At 41.0% G+C, this 20,173-nt stretch overlaps 1 protein-coding gene across 4 annotated transcripts in view; it reads left to right on the forward strand.

Moving 5' to 3' along the window:
• Nucleotides 1–20,173, forward strand: part of CDH13 (cadherin 13) — a 449,552-nt gene that overhangs the window by 142,856 nt on the left and 286,523 nt on the right. For 3 of the 4 annotated variants that reach the window (XM_068203139.1, XM_068203136.1, XM_068203137.1), the window contains exon 3: nucleotides 14,989–15,197. In XM_068203139.1, the coding sequence (XP_068059240.1) occupies nucleotides 15,147–15,197 (51 nt within the window). In that variant the 5' untranslated portion in view covers nucleotides 14,989–15,146. Of the gene's footprint in view, nucleotides 1–10,459; nucleotides 10,593–14,988; nucleotides 15,198–20,173 lie in introns of those variants that run through there. The other variant, XM_068203138.1, reaches the window with a different exon arrangement.

Genomic DNA, 20,173 nt, shown 5'->3' on the forward strand with positions numbered 1-20,173 from the left:
ATATGAACCTTCACCCTGTGTGCTGATTCTAACTTTTTTTATAGGGGAGCAGTGCCCTGCAGAGGTCTGGGCAGTGGAGCTCCCTGCACTGGAGAGAGCCATCCTGAGCTCTGGAGTAATGCCTTCCCAGAAATGGTTGTAAAGCATTGGAACAGGCTGCTCAGGGAAGTGGTGGAATCACCATCCCTGGAAAAAACCTGTGCATGTGTCACTGAGGACATGGTTTAATGATGAACATGGTGGTACTGGGCTGGAAGTTGGACTTGATCTCAAAGATCATTTCCAACCTTAACTATTCCATGGTTCTGTGGAAGTGCCTGCTGTGTGACCTCAAATGAGCAATTTATCTGGAGCTCCCAACATGTTAACACAGATAAAATTTGCTTTATTTTCCATGGCTATAAAGGAGGGTGTTCTAGACACTTCAGAAGGAAAAGGGGGAGAAATGCCGAGTCTCCTCTTGGAACAGCAAGTGAATGCAGTAGTAAAATACTGTTTACTCCTTTGGTGGTTTGGAAAGCTGGAGGAGGAATGAATAATTGGGAAACAAGTCTGGAAAGGCAGCCAATTGAGCAGCACAACTTATTGCCAGTTCCTGTATGGGAATGTTGTAGGGAAAGGTTGTGTCAGCAGGAGAGGGGGTGGGAGGCAGGCATGGGAATCACAGTAAGAGAAACACTTCCCAAGAGTTGAGCACGTTCCTCTTTGTGCTTGTTTGGGATGTGAGATGCTCCTGAAATGCGAGTCAGGAGGAGGAGCCCAGAGACTGAGTGTACAAACTAGGGAGGATTGGTCTGCAAAGGCAGGAGCAGATGTGGGGGGATGTAAAGACCCTATATTTTATTTCTTGAGTGCTTGTCATGGTTGGCCAGGTAATCTATTTCTATAAGCCAGGGCTGCTGGGCCCCAACTCCTCCTGCAAGGACATGCTCTCATCTATTGGAGCTGGGATTCATCTGAGATAACTATTCCATGTCTAGGAAATGGATAGGACTGTTGTTTTTGCCAGTTCAGGATCCATTTCTCTGCCTGTACTTTACTCTTCTGTGAAAGCTTCCCTGATGTAGAATATTCCCAATCCAGACTTGTCTCTGGCAGAACTTCAATGCCTTAATGGACATCTTTCAGGGTTGTAATGAAATCTGGTTTTGTTCAGCTTTGGAAGGAAATTTTAATGAAGTTTTGTGAAATAAAAGGGCTTGGAGGTGATGATCAGGAATTGCTTTCCAAAAATAATATAAGATGGACAAAGTAAAATGAAGTATGGTGGCAACACTGCACCTTTATCACTACATTGCAGTACAATAGCAGCCATTGCCTGTGCAATAATGAGTCTCATCAGTTTCCAGACAGCAGGCTTTGTAATAACAGAGTATTTATGTAAAACACTGAGGGGAAAGAGGACGGAGGGAGGGAATGAAGGTTGTCTATCAGGCTGAATACACAACGCATTTGGTGCTTCAAAACTAATTTTATTTTTAGTTAATATTCATTGATGTAAGTTCTAGTCTATTATTAAGTGAATCTGGTGAATAATTACATCCATCACTTTGAAATGTTTAAGACAAGTGTGGAGTTGTAAAACCAGTCTTTTATATTGGAATCATCCCCAAAATTATGTTGTGGGAACCATGTTGACATTACAGTTTGATCATGTTCTGAGTCTAGGGATCTCAGCATGTTCCCAGAATTGCTCCTGTGCATTGTATTTACAGGCATTAACCAGCCAGTCTTGATTTCCTGGGAGCCATGAGAAAGTGTAGGGCGTCTCTGTATTCTCATTTTCTTGGCTTCTGTCAGTGTTTGAGTATGACCCATCTGTGAGTGAATGGCAACTGTTTGTTCCAGAATAAAGCATGTGCTGAAACACAAACAAGCAGCCTACAGAAGCACTGAGCTAAGTTTAATTAGCTGTAGAGTTCATTTCAACTTCAAACTCCCAAGTTAGCTTGCTAGGCAGCAGAGTTTATAATGCATTTCTTGCTAGATGCCTGCTAGACAGGAGAGCTGATGATATTATATTTGTTGCTAGGTGATGAATTCTGATAACCTTTCTGTTCCTACATTTATAAATGTCTCATGCACTCTCTGCTATAGCATAATTACTTATTTATGCCTCAGTTCCTGGGTGGAACTACTACAAAGTTGCTAAGCAGCCATGTGTATAAATATATAACATTGTGTCACTTGAAAACTTTTGGCAACTCACATTTACCAGATGAATTCTCCATTTGTCACGATTGTAGCCATTAACAAAGTGGAACACAAATGAGGGATATCAGTGTACACAAGGACAGAGCTTTATTTGTCACAAGAGACTAATGCTCTGGGAGGAGATGTGAGCTGGAAAAATGCACAGATTTAGTGGTTTGGGGTTTTTTGCATTCTTTTATTTTTTTTTAATGGCTTTATAACCAGAAGCAAAGTAAAGATTGACTGATTATTATCTCACCTCTTTAAATTTCATAAGCATTATAATCATTATAGTTATTCTAATGTGAAGGAAAAGAGGCACTTATTCAAACAGATGTGCTGAGGTTTCTGCATTCTAATGCTGCAAAGTGAGATGACAGTGTAGGAAATCTGTATGAGTGATTCTCAGGGCAGCCATCAGAGCATTTGTCATTAGTGGGACCTACACCAAGCCTAAGGAGAAATGAAAGAAGACGAGAAATCAAGTTTTTTTTCTTTTATTTGACTTTGACACGAATTTAGTTGAGTTGACAACTATGACGGCAGCTGGAATTCACATAACTTTAGGGATAACTGTAATTTATTAAATCTAAGAGAGTGTCTGGTAATAAAATTCTCAGATGGCTTTTCACTGCACTCTTTTGTTGACTGTGGAGTTTAATACAAGACACAATTTTATTCGCCGATCACAATTTTCTGTGGAAACTGTCAGTTATGGGCCTGATCCGTGCTCCAAAAAGGCTTGGAATCAAGCACTGCCTTGATCCCAATCTCAGCTGCTGATTCCAGTGGTGCAAACTTGAGGCTGGCAGCGTTATCTACACGGCGCCAGATGAAGGTGGGACATGCACCTGTGACAACCAGCCAGCAGCAAATGGCCCAAAGAAGCAGAGCTTATATCTGAAATATAGATTGTGTGAAGCAATTGACACAACTTTGCATTGTCATTTGCTTCATGTGCAGTAGTTGTTTAAACATGGAGCAATTCCACCCATTTCAGCAGCAAACTTGAATAACATCACCCAGATCATCAAATAATCACTATTGAGCTGTTTGTGTTTTCTCTTCCTTATTTTTTTTTTCCTCCCATTGTTCCTTAGTTATTAAAAGAGGCACAAACTTCAGTAGCCTGATGTTCTTCCCTTGGTTTATCTATGTAAACAAATTTAAGTTTATTTATAAATGATCCTGACTGACAGAACATACTTTCCCTCAGGTCAGTTCTTTTGTGGAAGATACCAAAGCCTGTCTTTCTTTAAAGTATAAAAGCCTGTGTTTGATGTGAAAAGAAACTGTTCTGGGAATGACTGTGCAGAGCAAGATTACATGGTGCAATTTTAATTACATTGTTCTCAGCAGTGCAACTTGTTTAATCTTACTGTGAGAGTCAAAATTCAAACCAAGGTTATTTGGTTCTGTAACTGCTAGTCAAGCACTGATATTGTTTGAAAGAGATGACAATAAGTTTAACAAGTTTAAGATCCAGCACAGTTCTGAGAAGTGGCTTTCCTCGTTATTCTCAGAAATGTTGTATTTTAGCAGGTTGATTTTTGTGTGACTTCTAGAATTATCTGTGTGTTGGAATTGGATGGTTACTTGACTAAAACAGAAGCTTAACTACCAGCTCAGTTTGCAAAACTAAATCCAGTTCAGATTCTGAAGGCCTTCTGAAAAGTTATTAGTAAATGATATCCAAGGGCTTCAGTTTATGAACCTGATTTTTAGACTGAGGGCTGAAAAGGAGTGCAGGTCAGTTTTATCAGATTTATCTGATAAAACTGGCACATTTATCAGATTTATCAGATTTATCTGATAAAACTGGCACATTTATCAGGTCAGTCTGGAGAAACCAACTTTCCACAGGTGACTCTTAAAAAACTTTGAGGGAACTATCTTGAGAGTACTTAGTAAAATCACTAAGAGGAATTGTTATTCCTCTGTCAGGTTCATTGATGAAGAAGATGAGAAACCAAAAGATTTCCCCTGCAACTGGGAGGGCCTTTACTTCACTTTTTCACTGGGAAAGCTGAACAATCTACAGAATAAATGGTTTGAGCAGATTTTCAGGCATGGCATTACTCATTCAGCAGCTGGGAAAATAGGCCAGCAACCTACAGTATCCATTTTGAAAGGAAAATATTGCACAGTGGATTTATTACTCACTCTCATTTCCTTTTATGTATTGTAAATGATGCGTCATCCTCTATTTCTGAAACAAACTCCTACCACTGAGTGCTGTTTGGAAATTATTTCACAGGCCATAAGTTGAAGGCTTTATTCCTGGGGACGTCTTTTAAGGAAACGTTATTGTACTTGTATAATTTCACCATTATTATCACTCCAGAAGAAGGGCAGCTGTACGTAGGTGTCCATGTATTTGGGGTTTTTAACATTTCCTCGCTTGTACTGACAAATAGTTTGGGTTGTGTTGGGGTTCTGAGGTGAGGAAGCAGTGATTAGTTGTCATTCTGCACAGAAGGTGAAACCAAGACCCAAGACTGAGGAGGTGGAGGCAATATTGCCTCGCACAGCAACTGTGGGTAATGTGCAAAAAAGCACTTTGTAGTGATGCCTTACTTAATGAAAAGCTCCTGCCCTTTGACTTCTTGTCTCTAAGTTACTGCCACAGCAGGAGAGATATCTCAAGCAATATTTTTTCTTCCATCTCTGATAAAAGCAAGTGTATAAGGCTATGAGTAGCTGCCATGGATTTGGTATAGAACAAAAGATATTTTTTACAATAGTAATTTCTTCTTCCAGCCTTAAATCACCTAATTATTTGAACTTGCCACTGGAGGAGCAGACAATGTTTCCATTCCTCCAGTGAGGCTCCATATTTCACTTCTATTATTTATTCACCCTACTTACTAATGGCCCAACCTCAGGCAAATGGAAATGTGTGTGTAATCTTCTGTTCATCCAGTAGAATATCATAATTTTTTTTAGATTAACTTAACACTCATAGAAAAACAGTTGAGTGCTGACAGAACCTCATGCCTTTAAAAAAAATTGAAAAAGATTGAAAAAGTTTTGGCAGATCACATTAAGAAATGACAGATCACTGTAATTATAACAAACTGACCTTGAAGATAAACAGTTTTAATTGTCAGCTTGAGGGAAAATATCCTCATGACCTTTGACTAATTGTCTAGTTAATGAAAAATCTTTACTAAATAAGTTTGTGGCTTTGGAGGCATTTGAAACATATACTGGTGTAAATAAGGTACTTTCTGGGCTGGTTTCACTATAGGTGTTTCCTGTGAGTGATTGCTTGTTGCTACTTTTTGACATCTGCTGGCAGCCTTTTTTTATACAGTTAAAACTCCTGGGACACCATTTTTGGTTTTGTTTTTTTTTTCTCCTGAATTCAATCTCCACTGCTTAGTTTTCAATAAATTGCACATATCAAGAAATTTGGATTCGTTAGCACTTAGGGTGACTGCTCAAAGATCAGATGTGTACCTGTGCAGAAGACAAGGAAATTCACAGTCAACAGCACACTGCCTCTCCAAGCTTTATTCAGGCAGCATTCAAAGGAAATAATCCATTATATCCCACTGGGAATTCTTGTACAAACTCAGACTTCTGTCCGATTTCCCTCCTCTACAGACACAATTCATTTCATATTGACAAACTTCTCACAGCAATCTGCAGACCCACGAACAGATTGAATGTATCTGAATGTCTTTGATTCTGTCTGCTTGTGTCTCAGGCCCAGCCAGTGAAGACATTGTAGGAATCCAAAGATAATTTCATCTTATGTTCTCCTGGGAATCTTAGCAGAATGTTGTGCAAATCTGCTGAAATGGAAAATTATTGATCATTTGCGTTGCAATGGGAAACCCTTTCACAGAAACCAGCAAAGTTTAAAAGTATCTTTTCTACATATCACAGCTGGCTCTGGGGCTATTTGGGCTGCTCAGAATCGAAATTTCACATTCCTCCTCAGATGTGACATCTCCTTTGAGACTGGAGCTCCACAAATGTGGTGTCAGTTTGTGTCCCCTGCATTTACAGAGAGAAAACAGCTCCAGTTAAACTGAAGTCTGTGTTGTGCTCAGAAGATCAATGACTGTGATATAACATCTGAAGGTTTTTGGTTTGTTTTTTTTTTTTTTTTTTTTTCCTTTAGACACATTCCCTGACATAATATTTTTGTTGAAACAGTAATTTTTCTCTAGGGTTTAGAACAGCAGCTACAGTATTGCTGTGCCTTATAATGCAGCCACTGACCCAGGAGATCAGTCAATAACACCTCTGTGTTGTAATGAATAAGTCAAGATAACTTCCATCTGAGAACAACTCCTTACAGCTCCTTCCACCTGATTAAATTTTTGCCCTAAATAAGACAATGGGCAGCAAAATGATGTGTGAAGATATCATGTAATGTGAGCTGATGAAGTGCTGGAGGAGGAGGGAATGCCTTCAGTTTTGATTGTAGTGGTTGTGTTTTCCTGTAATTTCAAGCAGTCACAGACAGCTGATGGAGCCCTGTTGGCAGAATAAATTTGTTGAAGAGATGCTGCTGAGGGATCTTCCTTTCCAGGAGAAAGGAAAGAGAGAGGGAGCGTGGTGGGAAGAGGCAAGAAGTAGCAGAGGTATGGGATAAGTCAGGAATCCTTGAGTTTGGTGCTGATGGAGCTGTGTTGCTCACTTGTGCTCTGCACAAGCACCTGCTGGAATCCCAAACAGCAACCCCAGAGCTGCAGGGTGAGGACATTTTGCTCCAGACCTGGGAGGATACAATTTGTGAGGCCTCTGTTTGTAGAGCAGGGTTGATCATTTCTAGTTCAGGGTACCAGATGTGATACTCAGATCAAGCCAAGTGGTGTTGTGATGTGCCAGGAGAAAAGAGGCAGAGCTCAGTGGGATGTGAAAGATGCCAGTCCAGTGTTGGGTAGGGCAGAGGGTGAGGAGAGGGGCAGGGCATGGCATGGCTGAGCTGGGGTTTTTGGTGTGGATGGAGCCACTGGTTCTGGAATCACACATCAAACTCATCACCCAAGAGGGAGCCTTCGGTCAGGTATCACTTATTGCTCAGGTGATCTGTGCTGCAGAATTTCAGGTTTTTAGCAATTTTCCAGCTCTTCTATGACTGTCAGTGGCAGAGGATATGCAGGAGAGAGAGCAGTGTGGCTCTTTTGTGAGGACATCACACCTTTCCTTGGCTGCAGCTGGCTTCTGGGTGAAATCCCTTGTCTTCCATCATCTAGGGGAGCTTATCTCCTATCTGTGATACGTGCAATGAATTCTGACAGCCCAGAGAAAGCTGTAGCTATTAATAGGCTCCATTTCTCCAGTGGAAAGGGTGCTCTCCAAAGGGCAGGAATGAACACCCTGTGCCCGGCGGATGAACTGCTGGCCTAATTTTTGTATCATAACAGGGCTCTGCACAAATCTAATCATCACACATAAACCACACAGGGATGTTTGCCAGTTTAGCTAATCAGTTTGTTTTTTCAGACTTGAAAAGTGTGCTCAGAGATGCAGTCTATTGCTTAGTACTTGTTCTTCCAAAGAAGTCAAATATAAATGTGTATTTGTCTTAAGCAATTCTTGTTATGTTGTGACGAACATTTCACTATTGCTCATGTTCCCTCAATTTCTGACTCTCTGGATACTAAATAAGTCATCATTGTAATTTACTTCAGGGGCACATAAAGGAATTATATAAATGCAAGAAAATCATAAACATGCAGTGCAAGATAATCACCCACTGTTGCTTGCTGGATTTGTCAAAAATATCGTTCTGTAGCAATTCTACTGCAGAGTTAGGGTAGCATTAAGCTCTATAAAAACCTTGAGAAAGGGTTTTCATGAAATACATTTTGTTCATTTTATTAAATGTTCAATAAGTTTTTTTGTGTAAATACTTCAGTCACTCTAGTGGGTTTCTAATCTGTGAAATCATTATTTCTGCAGCACTTTTAGATATAAAATAATGATAATATCATATCTTTAGGAGCAACCTGTCTGACTTAACTGTGTACAGTGTCTTGTCTGGACATTATTCTGCCCTCAAATTTTCATGAGGCAACACTTTTCCTTCTGCTGCTCAGGTATTTTTGCAGAAAACCAGCAGAAACACACAGGCCATGGGCTCACTGCCAGAACTCGTGTTCCAGAGGTGGTTTTGAAGGCATCTCAAAGGCAGGGAAAAAAGCTGCTTCTCCTAGTGGACCTTTTTGTTGGCTTGAAAGGCAGGATTTGTTTTGTTTCTCATCTTCTGTGCCAGTAGCTGCTGTGGCAGCTTCCTCTCTTGTTCTGGGATGGATTCAGGTAGTCCAGATGTGCCGGTTCCAGGTGGATTTTACCCTCCCCACTCTGGCAGGATAGCTCAGCCCTCGGAGCCTCGTGTCTCTTGGTGTTTGTGCAGTTGGAGGTGCTGAGAGCCTGTCCCAGAGCTGTGCGCCCCTTGCCCTCCCCAGCCCCTCTCCCTTTTCTCACTCCCTGCTCATTGCTAACAAGAGCCTGGCCAGGTCACGGTGCTTTATGAGTTTTTATACACAACCACAGCACTCAGAAGCATTTCCATTTGCCTCAGCCATCACTTTTCTCTCTCCGTGGTTAATGAAGCTCAGCCTCTCTGACTTTCCTGTTTTGCAAATGTCGTTGAGCAGAGCTGGGGGATCCCTGCTGGGCTGGCAAGTTAGGTTGCCTTTGTGCAGCTGTAATGTGCTTTTCTTGCATCTCCAGACCTTTCACAGATACACCTTCTGCCTTGTGGCTTCAATATGATCTAAAGTGATTTGCTAGAAAGGAGAGGGAAAAAATGCACAGGATAATATTGTTTTTTTACTGTAATTCCCACAGATTTGAGCAAGGCTAGGTAATATTTACAAAAACATCCTAATACTTATTGATAGAGCAATTAAGTCTGTATTTTCAATGTGAAATTTCCTTATTCAGGAGCCATTTTGTTGCTTGTTATGATCAGCTAACAGAAAAATATGAATATATGTATATAGAGATGTACAGAGTTAGTTTTGGTGTGCTTATTGATAAATATGTGTATTTATTCAGAATACCTCTGTGGAGATTTCACCAGAGAGAAAATTATAGATTTAGTATTTCTGTTCAAAACAAATTAAACTTCTGAGAATTAAACTCAGAAAAAAATTACTTTGGAAGTGGAATATATTAGGCCAACCTATGCATTTGAATACAAATCTATTTCGGATTGTTTTCTTCTACTTTAGTTTATAAGAAATGCAACTGCTAACCTTTCAATGTTTTTAATGGTATCCTTTAAAACATCTGTGGGTCATTATCATAAATATCACAGTGGTGTAGAAACCTCACATTTGTGATATATCATAACAGGGAAAATGGAATGCACTGAAAGGAGGAATCCCAGGAACATGAATTTCCTTGCTGAGATCTATAAAGGTTAATATTTCCAGTTACAGCTTTCCCCATCATTGCACTAATGGACTTGGGATCCTGCACAAGTTTTTCCAACAGGTCTTTTGGTGATAATAAGCCCAAAGTCAGTGATTAAATCCTTGGGATCCATGTAGGTATTGCTAATAATGAATATTGCTCGGCGGAAAGAAATATTCTGTGCAATTCACATGTGAATTTTACAAAAAGGAGTAAAAGTCTAACACAGGAGGCTGAGAAATGAACAGAGGGCGATGAATGACACTCATGTTTTTCACTGGGAGCTGCTTGGCAGGGTTTTCATTTTGCTTGCATGGAGTTTTGGAGCCTGTCTCATAGCATGTGGCATATTAGGCACAATAAAGATGTTCATTTGGCAGCTGGAGCATGACTAGGAACATCGAAAGAGTCATAGATGTGTCAATAAATGAAGAACTCCACCTTCATATAAATATTAGATCACTGTTTTAATTGCCCATTGAATTCTTGTCAGTGAGACATTCACTTGTCATGCCTGGTGCAGCATTACCAACGTTTTAGTTTGTGGCTAGAGCTGAACTGTTGCTGTTATTAATTTTTTGCACTTCTGTAGCACCCTGAGCAGCAAACATGAATCATTTTGTTGCAAGTGCTGTACAGACACAGGGTGAACGGGTGGCCTTTGCTCTGAGGAGTTTAAAATCCAGTTAAACTCCTTAAGCTCCAAACAGAGTGAGCGTGTAGGAGAACATGGGAACTTTTGGGGTGTGTGGCCCCTCTCATCAGGCTGCCACTCACCCAGCCTGTTATAGTGCACGTGGGTAGTGGGAAAAATGTCAATTATCCATCTCTGGGCTTTCCTCACACCTCATTTCTGTGACAAATGCATGAACATCACAAACATCATCACACAGACCATATGTTAGCAGGGCTGCCAAGCAGCAAAGTGTTGGATATTCAGAGAGCACCTTTGCAGCTCAGGCTGACACTTTCCACAGCTGATATCCACAACTTCTGTCTCATTTCTTGTTGCACTGGTTGGTACCTGGGGGACAAAAGGAGTAATTAACTAATCACACATTAGAGTTTTTACATAGGGCTTTCTACACTGGCTTTATGTACAGAGCAAGATTTTTCCACCAGAGAATAAGAAGTAAAAATTCTATTTCCCTTGTATTTAACGGGCATTAACAATGTACAAGTTTGGTTAAGAGATAGATGTAATGCCATGGATGGGAAATCTGAGGAAGCTGATGAAGCTGAAACTCCTCAGAGCTCTCCTGAGAGCCTGGCAGGGAAGGTCAGTGTGGTCAGTGCCAGGCCCAGCCCCATGGGCTGCGAAAGGAGGAATTCCAGGAACATGAATTTCCTTGCTGAGATCTGTAAAGGTTAATATTTCCAGTTACAGCTTTCCCCATCATTGCACTAATGGACTTGGGATCCTGCACAAGTTTTTCCAACAGGTCTTTTGGTGATAATAAGCTCAAAGTCAGTGATTAAATCCTTGGGATCCATGTAGGTATTGCTAATAATGAATATTGCTCGGTGGTAAGAAATATTCTATACAATTCACATGTGAATTTTGCAAAAAGGAGTAAAAGTCTAACACAGGAGGCTGAGAAATGAACAGAGGGCGATGAATGACACTCATGTTTTTCACTGGGAGCTGCTTGGCAGTGTTTTCAAAAAGCAGTAGAAGTCCAAGCTGCTCCTGGAGCTTGCCACGGGCAGCTCAAGTACTGTAAATTTGGGCTATTTGCGCTGGCTCTTCCCCAGAAGCCGCATGAATTTAAGGAGGCAAACATTCCCAGTGAGGAGCATCGTGGGGATGACTGGGAATGCAATTCAGTCTTGGGTGATGTTCCCTGGTCAGCCCAGTCCAGCAGACACCACCAGAATGATGAGGTCCACATTTGACTAGGGATTTTATCTAAGGCTCCAGTTGCCTTCAACTCTCTCAACAATTGGTTTCAGTTTCATCCCTGTTGGCCCTGAAGCCAAATAATCTTGTGTTCCCTACCCCTATTATCACTTCATCTCCTTCCACTTCTAATTTCTCTCCTACATATCAGTACTTCTCAGACCCTTTTGAATTGCTTTCTTTCTCCTTGCTATTAACCTCACCAAATGCTCTCGTTTCTGTGGCAGGACTGGGAATTGAAAGCATCAGTGCTTTTGGATGAGATATGGTAAAAAAAAAACCCAGTTTCCCACTTTCAAACAACTCTGCCTCGGCCCTTTTTGGGAAAAGTTGCAGGGTTTCATAAAGCAAGATGAATAGACAGCAAAGTATAAAAGGTTTAAAAGTGTCAAATTCATACTTCCAAGGGAATATAGAATAGATTCAAGTACTTCTGATTCCATGTGCCAAACCTGCATGTGGCCTTTGAATTTCCCCAGAGCACGCAGATGGCAGTGATGCAGGAATCCAGGGTTTGTGAGCACTGAGCAGAGAGGTGGGAGCAGTGCACCCCCAGCCAGCTCCTCCCTGCTTTAGAAACACAAGGCAGTTTGTTCTTTTCTTGAAAGGCACCTGGAGTGTTTGGCTGGGTGATGTTACATGAACCATGACATTGGGTTTTAAGGGATTACTTTATTATAGTTTTCTTTTAAATTTTTTAATAAAATTTTTATTCCTGATATAATTTCTCAGAGGCTGATGCTATATTTTTCCAATTGTAAGCTATTAATAGTTAATCAGCAGCAGTTTTTGATTATGAAAAGCACAAATTTATTCAGAGAATCACAGACTGGCTTGGGTTGGAAGTGACCCTAAGGATCATGCAGTTCCAAACCCTCTGCAGTGGGAAGAGATGCCACCAATACAAGTTCCTAAATCTTGTGTCATTTTTTTTTAATTATTAAGTTGGGGTTTGTGGGTTTTTTTACAGGATTAAAAAATAAGAGACTTTTAATTCCAAAGGCTGCAATCTAAGCAGTATCTATGCAGTGGTTTGTACAGAAAATTTCAACTTCCCACATTTGTATTGACAGGAAAATATTGCATTTTTTTGGTTGGTAGGTTTAGGAAATTGAAGTGAGTCTATTAAAACACCCATTATAAACCAAGCATTGACTGCAAAGTGTGCTTTTTCACCAGGGAGGCCTTGCTCAGGGAGTCTCCCTTCAAAACCCTGCTGTGGGCACAAGACCCTTCCTGGAAGCAGTTCCCAGCCTGGGAGTGTGGGCACCAGCACACTCTGAGCATCTGAAATTGCTTTAAGCTGTTGCTGCTCCCAAATTCAGTGGTTTTCCCTCCTGGTTCTACTTCAGTACAAGACTTTGCAAGTAGGATCTGCCACCTGACAGCCTGAGATGGGTTTGTCTGGAGACACTGCAGTGTCTGAGGGGAAAGGGGTTTTGTTTCTTTTTTTATTTATAATCCCTCTTGCTTTCAGCAAAATTCAATGAAACGCCAAATGAGCTGATGAAATTCTGGTTTTCTGTCCCGCTGTGAATCCAAGGATAGTTCTCTTGCCCTACAGTAAAGTGGAGGAGATGGGAGCAGTTTTTAGTTAAAAACATGTAATTGAGCTGAAGCCTTGTGCAGCAGCAGATCCTTCAGCTGCTGGGAGAGATTTTCTGCCAGAGCCCATGGTGTCTGTCAGAGTGTTTGGGCTCTCCTCAGGAAGAGGATTGTCTGGTGTGAATTCACAGGGTCATGGCTTCATGGGGTGGTTTTAATTTTGTCTTGTTCTCAGCATCCACGTCTGTTTTAATTGGCAATTAAATTCATTTTCCCCAAGTCGTTTCTGTTTGGCCAGCGATGGTAATTAGTGAGTGACCTCCCTGTATTTATCTTTTCCATCTTTCTCCCCAGTTCTGCTGCGGTGGAGGAGTGAGAGGGTGGCTGGGTGGGAGGCTGGGAGCAGCCCAAGGCCAACCCTCCACTTTTGCTTTGGCAAAGAGTGCCCCACATCTCTTTTTGTGCCTTATTCTGCTTGAGTGCTTGAGATTTTGGCACTGTTTAATTTTTAATCTAACCCATCTCATCAATATTCATCATAAAATGAAGTTGCAAATTCTGGAACCAGAGATGGTTCTTTTTCCCTGTGGTCTGCTTTGGGATTGAATCCCAGTGAATGCCCAGAAAGGAAGGATCTCCACAAGGTCCTCTGGCAGCCCTGTCTTCATGTTGCTCTGCCTGGAGAGAAATACAGAATTTGATGAAGAGGGTTTCTGTGTAACTTGCCAGGAGTGTTGGGTGGCCACCCACAATGAGACTATTCCTGTGCTTTAGGACCAGTTATAGAGATTCCACAGTCAGGAAGAGTTTAGGGATTGGCCACAAGAGACTCTGGGATTGTTTTTCTTCCTTTGAAAACAATGCCCCAGTACAAGAAGTGTGCACAATGAATTTAAACAATTATGCCAAGTCCTTTATTTTGTAGTAAAACTCCATTGTTGATTTTATGTAGCTGGTATCACTGTCTGTAGTTTTTTCTGAAATTGTAATGCAGTTTTTAGAGATCCAGTGGAAGTGAAATATAAAATAAAAATAGTGAAAGCATACAGGTAAATGAAAAGTCTGCAGCAGCAGTAACTCCAGGAGAAGGTAGGGAATACAAAACAGGCTGTCTACAGAAAACCTTTGACATGCAAATATATTGTTCAGAGATGTCAAAACCTGAAAAGTTCATTTAGCAATTGCAGGTTTGTGATTAAGATCTCTTACTGATATAGCTTGTAGTTAAATCACTAATATTTTATCCAGTATTTTGTGCAAAATTACTCAGAGAAGAAATTTGAGACAAAGTCTTGAATCTTTGTGCTTTAGGAACATTTCCCTCTTTATGCCAGCTTTCTTAAATATTTTAAACTTTCCATGTGAAGTGAAACAAGTTTATTGTCAGCTACTGTTCAATTAAAAGTTCTCACAATCCTTAGATCCAGTGCAGCTCATAGACTGTGTGACAATCCTGACAGTAAGAAATGTTATAGTTCAATTTTTCAGTTTTATAAAACTTTTGCGGTAGCCTGGGGCTGAATATTCTGTAAACAACCAGTGCTGAGCCTAAAGATGTGCTGAATACCTGAAAGCACTTTGCCACAGAAGAGCTTTTGGAGATCCTGGGCTGTGATGAGGAGCACAACGAGGTCTCTATTGCCACTGCTCAGTTTGTGGAACTGGGTGTGCATTTGATTGGAGTGATCCCAAAAGGCTCATGTCCAAAGTGTTTTGTTTTTCTGCTACCCAGTTAGACTGGTCAAAGCCTCTCCATCTTTCTGAAAGTACATATTCATACTTCTGTTTATGAAGAAGATTCAGAAAAATATAGAATTTCTTTGAAAGTTTTTTTTTTTCCTTTGAGAGACATTTCTTCCCAAATCTGTAGACAAGCTAATAACATACAGATATCTGAAGCTGGTGTTCCAAAATGGATACTTACAATGTGTTTTTTCCTTTTTTTCCTTTTTTCTTTTCACCCCCAGTGAAATTTGATGACTGCAAGGGGAACAACAAATTGAACTTTGAAGTTTCTAACCCAGACTTTAGAGTGGAACTCGATGGGAATTTGGTTGCACTCAAGAATGTGTCAGAAGCTGGCAAAGCCTTGTTTGTCCATGCGCGGTCGGAGCATGCCGAGGATATGGCAGAAATCTTTATTCTTGAAGCAAATGAAAAACGTGGTGCATTAAAGGTAAGATAAATACCAGAGATTAAAAAAAAAAAAAAAAAAAAGGGCCAAGGAGATGCTGCTGCTAAATATTTACATGTGTCACCTAGGATTATAGGCAATTTTAATCTGTTAGCAGAGATCAAAATCAGTCTTCAGTGCAGATATTGCTGTAACATTTTAGCTCTTGGTTTGATTTGTGATGCAGATTTCCCAGGTTGTGGAAGATGTATTACATCTTCAGGTGTGGATGCTAAACATTCATAAAGACTTTATTCAAATGAAAGAGCCCAAGTATGAACACTGACTGCTTCTTCCAATGTATGTTATGCCAGGTAATCACAGTTTGGCCACAACTAAAAATGGAAAATCATAGTTTAAATGTGTAATTTAGAATTTACAGAACCTTAATGTTTCGCTCCAACTCTAAGTATGTGGGAATTAATTCTGTGTAATTTAAGTTTTCATATTTGTCTGCTTATCTGACATTATTAGGTGGTAAACTGCTTAAACATCTGCACACAAACACATTTACACTCTGTCTCTATACCCTGCTGATTTTTGTTCTGCTCTGTCCACTGAATGTTTTGTCCTTTCTCTCCCCCTCCTGAATTTCAGTGTAAAACAAACCTCATCCTTAGAGGGATAAAGCACTTCAGAAATTGAATTGAATTATTATAAATTGAATTATTAACTTCACAACCCTGCAAGTAACAAAAGGAGATGTGAGATAGAGTTCACTTCTGTGTCCTGGCATTTAGGAGAGAGACAGGCAAGGTAGTGGCTCACTAGGTAATTAAGCCTGGTACCTTTCCAGACCTATAATTTTACAGAAGTATAAAGAAACTTTGATAAAAATGACTGATCTGCTGTCTTGATTTGGTATTTAGACATTCATTTGCCAGCATTCTCATTATATTCCCAACAATGTATTAGTATAACTTAAGTCTTCCATTATAAAAACAAATTATCCTTAGGAGAAAGGTTGAACAACCTTCTGAAAGTCCGTGGCTGAGGAAAGGTTTTGCTCTGCACTTTAAGCAGCACACCATGTGAATATGGATTGCCAGCAGGAGAGAAAGAACCAGAATGTGTAACTGCAGAAAGCTGATCAGAACACTGAAATGGAATTTAATTTTATTTAAATATGCCGTTTCTTCACAAAATTAAATTTTAACACTGTCATACTTGAGAGAGTCTCTTACATGGAGGAGCTGTGAGTTTAGGACCACAGACTGCCAAACTCAGAGTAGGAAAGTTACACCTGAGGAGCAAGCTGGGCACTTGGCTGTCCTGTGCCTCAGACTAGCAAGTCTTGCTCCTTCTGGTGCATTCACAAGAATGTTCAAATAGTTTTATTTTGAAATCTTAGGAGTATCAAAATGGGGATCATCATTCTCTGGTTAGAAATTACTAAAACCACTGAGGAGTTTGAGATGTCTCTGACAGGAGGTCTGGAGTTAAACTTCAAGGGATTGGTTTGTGTGTGAAGATCTGACTCTCTGAGAATCACATTCTGAAGATTTATTCTGGTTTTCTTAGGCAAGCAGCCCTTCCCTATCTGTGAGGAGAGATATTCTATGGATGCTACAGTGTAAGGGAAATCTTGTCATCTATTCCATGGAAGTTATAATCTAGGGGAAATTTTGTCAGATATTCCATGGAAGTTACAATCTAGAGGGAATCTTGTCAGCTATTCCATGGAAGTTATAATCTAGGGGGAATCTTGTCGGCTATTCCATGGAAGTTACAATCTAGGGGGAATCTTGTCTCCTGAGTGACAGGATGTGTATTTGCACAGACTATGACAAGCTTTGGCAGTGACCTTTTGTCTTTACATCCTGTTTGGGTTCTGGGCAGTCTCCCCTCAGAATGTTCCAGCAATACTAATTGATGCCTAGTGTTGAAATCTCTCTCCAGACTACACTTGAAAGCCAGGGCTGATTTGGCCCCACTCCTGGGTTCTGTTCCAACCACTCTGTGTTGCTCCAGAGAGAGAAAACCAGTTTAAATCAAGCATATTCTGCCACTTGACAGCCTTTCCTCACAGGTGAAAATATCTCAACATCATCTCAGCCTGCATTCACCACCACTTTCTGCCCATAAACAGCTGATTACCCATTTAATGTGGGATTTAGTGTCTGCAATGCCGTTGGGAGTTAAATGATGCCTTAATCTGTCCTGGGAAATCCATCTAGTGAGAATCACCGAATATAAAAATCTCTGGGGCTGACTGTCCTGCTCTGGCCTCACCCAGTCCTCTGTAGCTGTTAAAGCAGTATTTTTTCCCAACCTTTTCCTCTATTTGCCTATTTTAAACACCACACAGACAGTGTTGTCTTTCTGTTTGTCATACTTGAGAAGGATAGAAAGACTGCAGTGTCCTATCTAAAGTGATTTTATGATAAATTTGAACTTAATCCTGTACTTTTGCAGTCTAAATGTGTCAGCACGGAAACAGCAGAACTTCTCCATCTGTTTAGGCAAGGAGCCTTGGCTAAGAAATGCTTAGATGGAACTTTAGTAATTCAGCATAATTCTGTGGGGTTAAGATGAGCACATGCTGGAGCAGTGCTTAGCATTCAGTACTTAGAGAGCAGTACCTTGTCTAATTAGGGGATAAGTAGTTCTTAAGTATTTCCCCACTGCCAGCAACTGCCATTTCTTTTCTGAAAGCATGTAACCTACATCTGTGAAATCCCATTGTTAGCGTTGCTAATTGCAGATTCCCAACGTGTTTGGGAATGGCTCTCAACAATGATTTCTGATGTGCTGACTGGCAGTCGGAGCCTAGGAACAGAGAGTAGCTCCTAAAACTTTCTGATTGCTACCAACCGTACTTTGGATGAATATGGAAATTATTTAGAGGTGCAATCTGGAGTGTGCAGAAAAGCTTTTGGTATTCTGCTGGTGAAGGGGTGCAATTCTTTCCTGCTAAAGATGGGGGATGATTCCAGCTGGCCTCACCGATCCAATCCGTCCTATGTGATTAGCTAAATTAACTTCATGGCCAGAGTATAATCAGTAGCTGTTGGAATATCACTTAGTATTTAACTGTTATTTGCATCTGAAGGGCCTGTTTTCCTCCTCTTCTGCCAGAAGCATAATAGATTTGCAGAGCCTGCAGCTTTCCATCCCAGGGTGGCCGTGGCTATAATATGGGCAGAGGTGGTTCCTCAATCACGAGCCAGCTCGACCGTGGTCACACAATCTCCTGCAGGAGCAGATACTGCATTGCTGCTTTCCCTGATGTCTGCATGGCTAACATACCCTGAACCCCATCAACCTCTACCTACAGATATTCATACATGCAGAATTCTGTCCATCAGATTCCACATCGGATTCCAGATCAGACTCCAGCTGGAATTGCTTTCTGCAGCCTGCTGGATGTGCCTCCTCCCTCTTGTGATTTTGGATAGATGTACTGCTCTCTGTCTGTCTTGACAGAGAGGAATACTCCCAAAAATCTTCCTTCATTTCTGAGAGGCTTTTGAATGTGAGTGCACAGAGGAGCCTGTGGAAGGTAGAATAGTTAACTCTTTAATAGTTATGTGCCTGTACACCCTTGGAGCCTGATGCAATCGGTGCTCAGTGAAAAAGAGGAATTCCATGTGAATTCTCCATGGGGCAGTGCTGGTGAGCAATGGAGCATTCCCCATGGAGCAGTGTTGGGATGTGCCTTGCTCTCCTGTGCCCTGCTCTGCCCAGCATTTGCTTGATGCCCTCTCACACAGTCAGGACTGGAATGCTTGGGGATAGTAAGAAAAAAGAGACCTGGAAATGTTTGGTTCACCCAGGATTCCCCAAATGAACTTTGGATTAATTCTGAATAATTCAGAGAATTGCTAAGCCTCAAATCCCTAATGGAAAAATAAATCACTCATAAACCCTAGTTGGGGAGAAAATGGCCAAGGCAATGACTAGCAGCATTCTCTTTTTTTTTTTTTTTTTTTTTTTTTTTAACTTGTATCTTGTCCAGTGCTTGATCCCTGCTTTGTTTTATGGAGAAAGTAGGACAACTGAAAGTTGGAAATTTCATCTTATCCGAACATGTGTCCAGACATTAGAGGATTTATGTATTTATTGAAAGAGTCTGGTTTTGTGGAAGGCAGAAAGCGTAGCCAGGCTTTTTTAGAGCCTCATAATAAATGATGAGTTGCAAAAGGTGGCAAGCTGGGACTTGAACTTTGTCCTCCAAGGCTAAATAAAATGGTATCTGCTGGTCCTGGTCCCCTTCTGAAATCTAGTGCTGGTTTTAATGAACATACCTTCAGTACACTGAGAGCTAAAAGGAAACCTTGGGACACAATCTGTCTCTGCCTCTGTGTGTTGGCAGCCTTTATTTTTTTTTTCCTTCCCCACAGCAAAGGGAGTTATTTAGAACTTTTATTTGTTACACCATTACAGACACAGGGTGAGGGGTGGAGGGGAGTGAGATATCAAGAGTCTGGCACCAGAGCAGATAAGAGGGCAGGCAGATATTCAGAAATTCCAGGCTGGTAGTAACTTCACTGCATGGTGCTCAGCAGTCTTCCATACAGAAGGATGAAATGATTAAATAGAAACTGTCAAACCCTCAGGACACATTTCAGGCACTAGATAGAAAAGGAACAAGAGAAAGAAAAGAAGAGATAAGAGTGAGGAGCACACCCAGAGACAGCGTGTTGTAGACAAAGTTTAAAGCCATCTCCAGCAGCAGCTCAGACTGAAGGAAATGAAGTTGCCCCAGTGCTGCTACTTTGTCCAGTGCACTTTGTACCAGCCAGGAGCTGGGCAGAAGCTGCTGCTTTTTTTCCCTTTGGCAAATAGCTGCTTTTCCCAACACCAGCACTCTCTGTGTTTGTTACAGCAGTGAGAGAGCCTCAGCAGCCTGGCTGGAAACTTCCCTGCAGACCCGAATTCTCATTCCTACCAAGCCTCTGCCTTTTGTGCAAGTTGCTTTCTGCCTGTGCATGTTTCCTAAAGTATCAAACAGAAATAATGAAACTAAGCTCCTTGGA

The sequence above is a fragment of the Anomalospiza imberbis genome, chromosome 12 (genome assembly GCF_031753505.1).
Source record: "Anomalospiza imberbis isolate Cuckoo-Finch-1a 21T00152 chromosome 12, ASM3175350v1, whole genome shotgun sequence".
NCBI lineage: Eukaryota > Metazoa > Chordata > Aves > Passeriformes > Viduidae > Anomalospiza > Anomalospiza imberbis.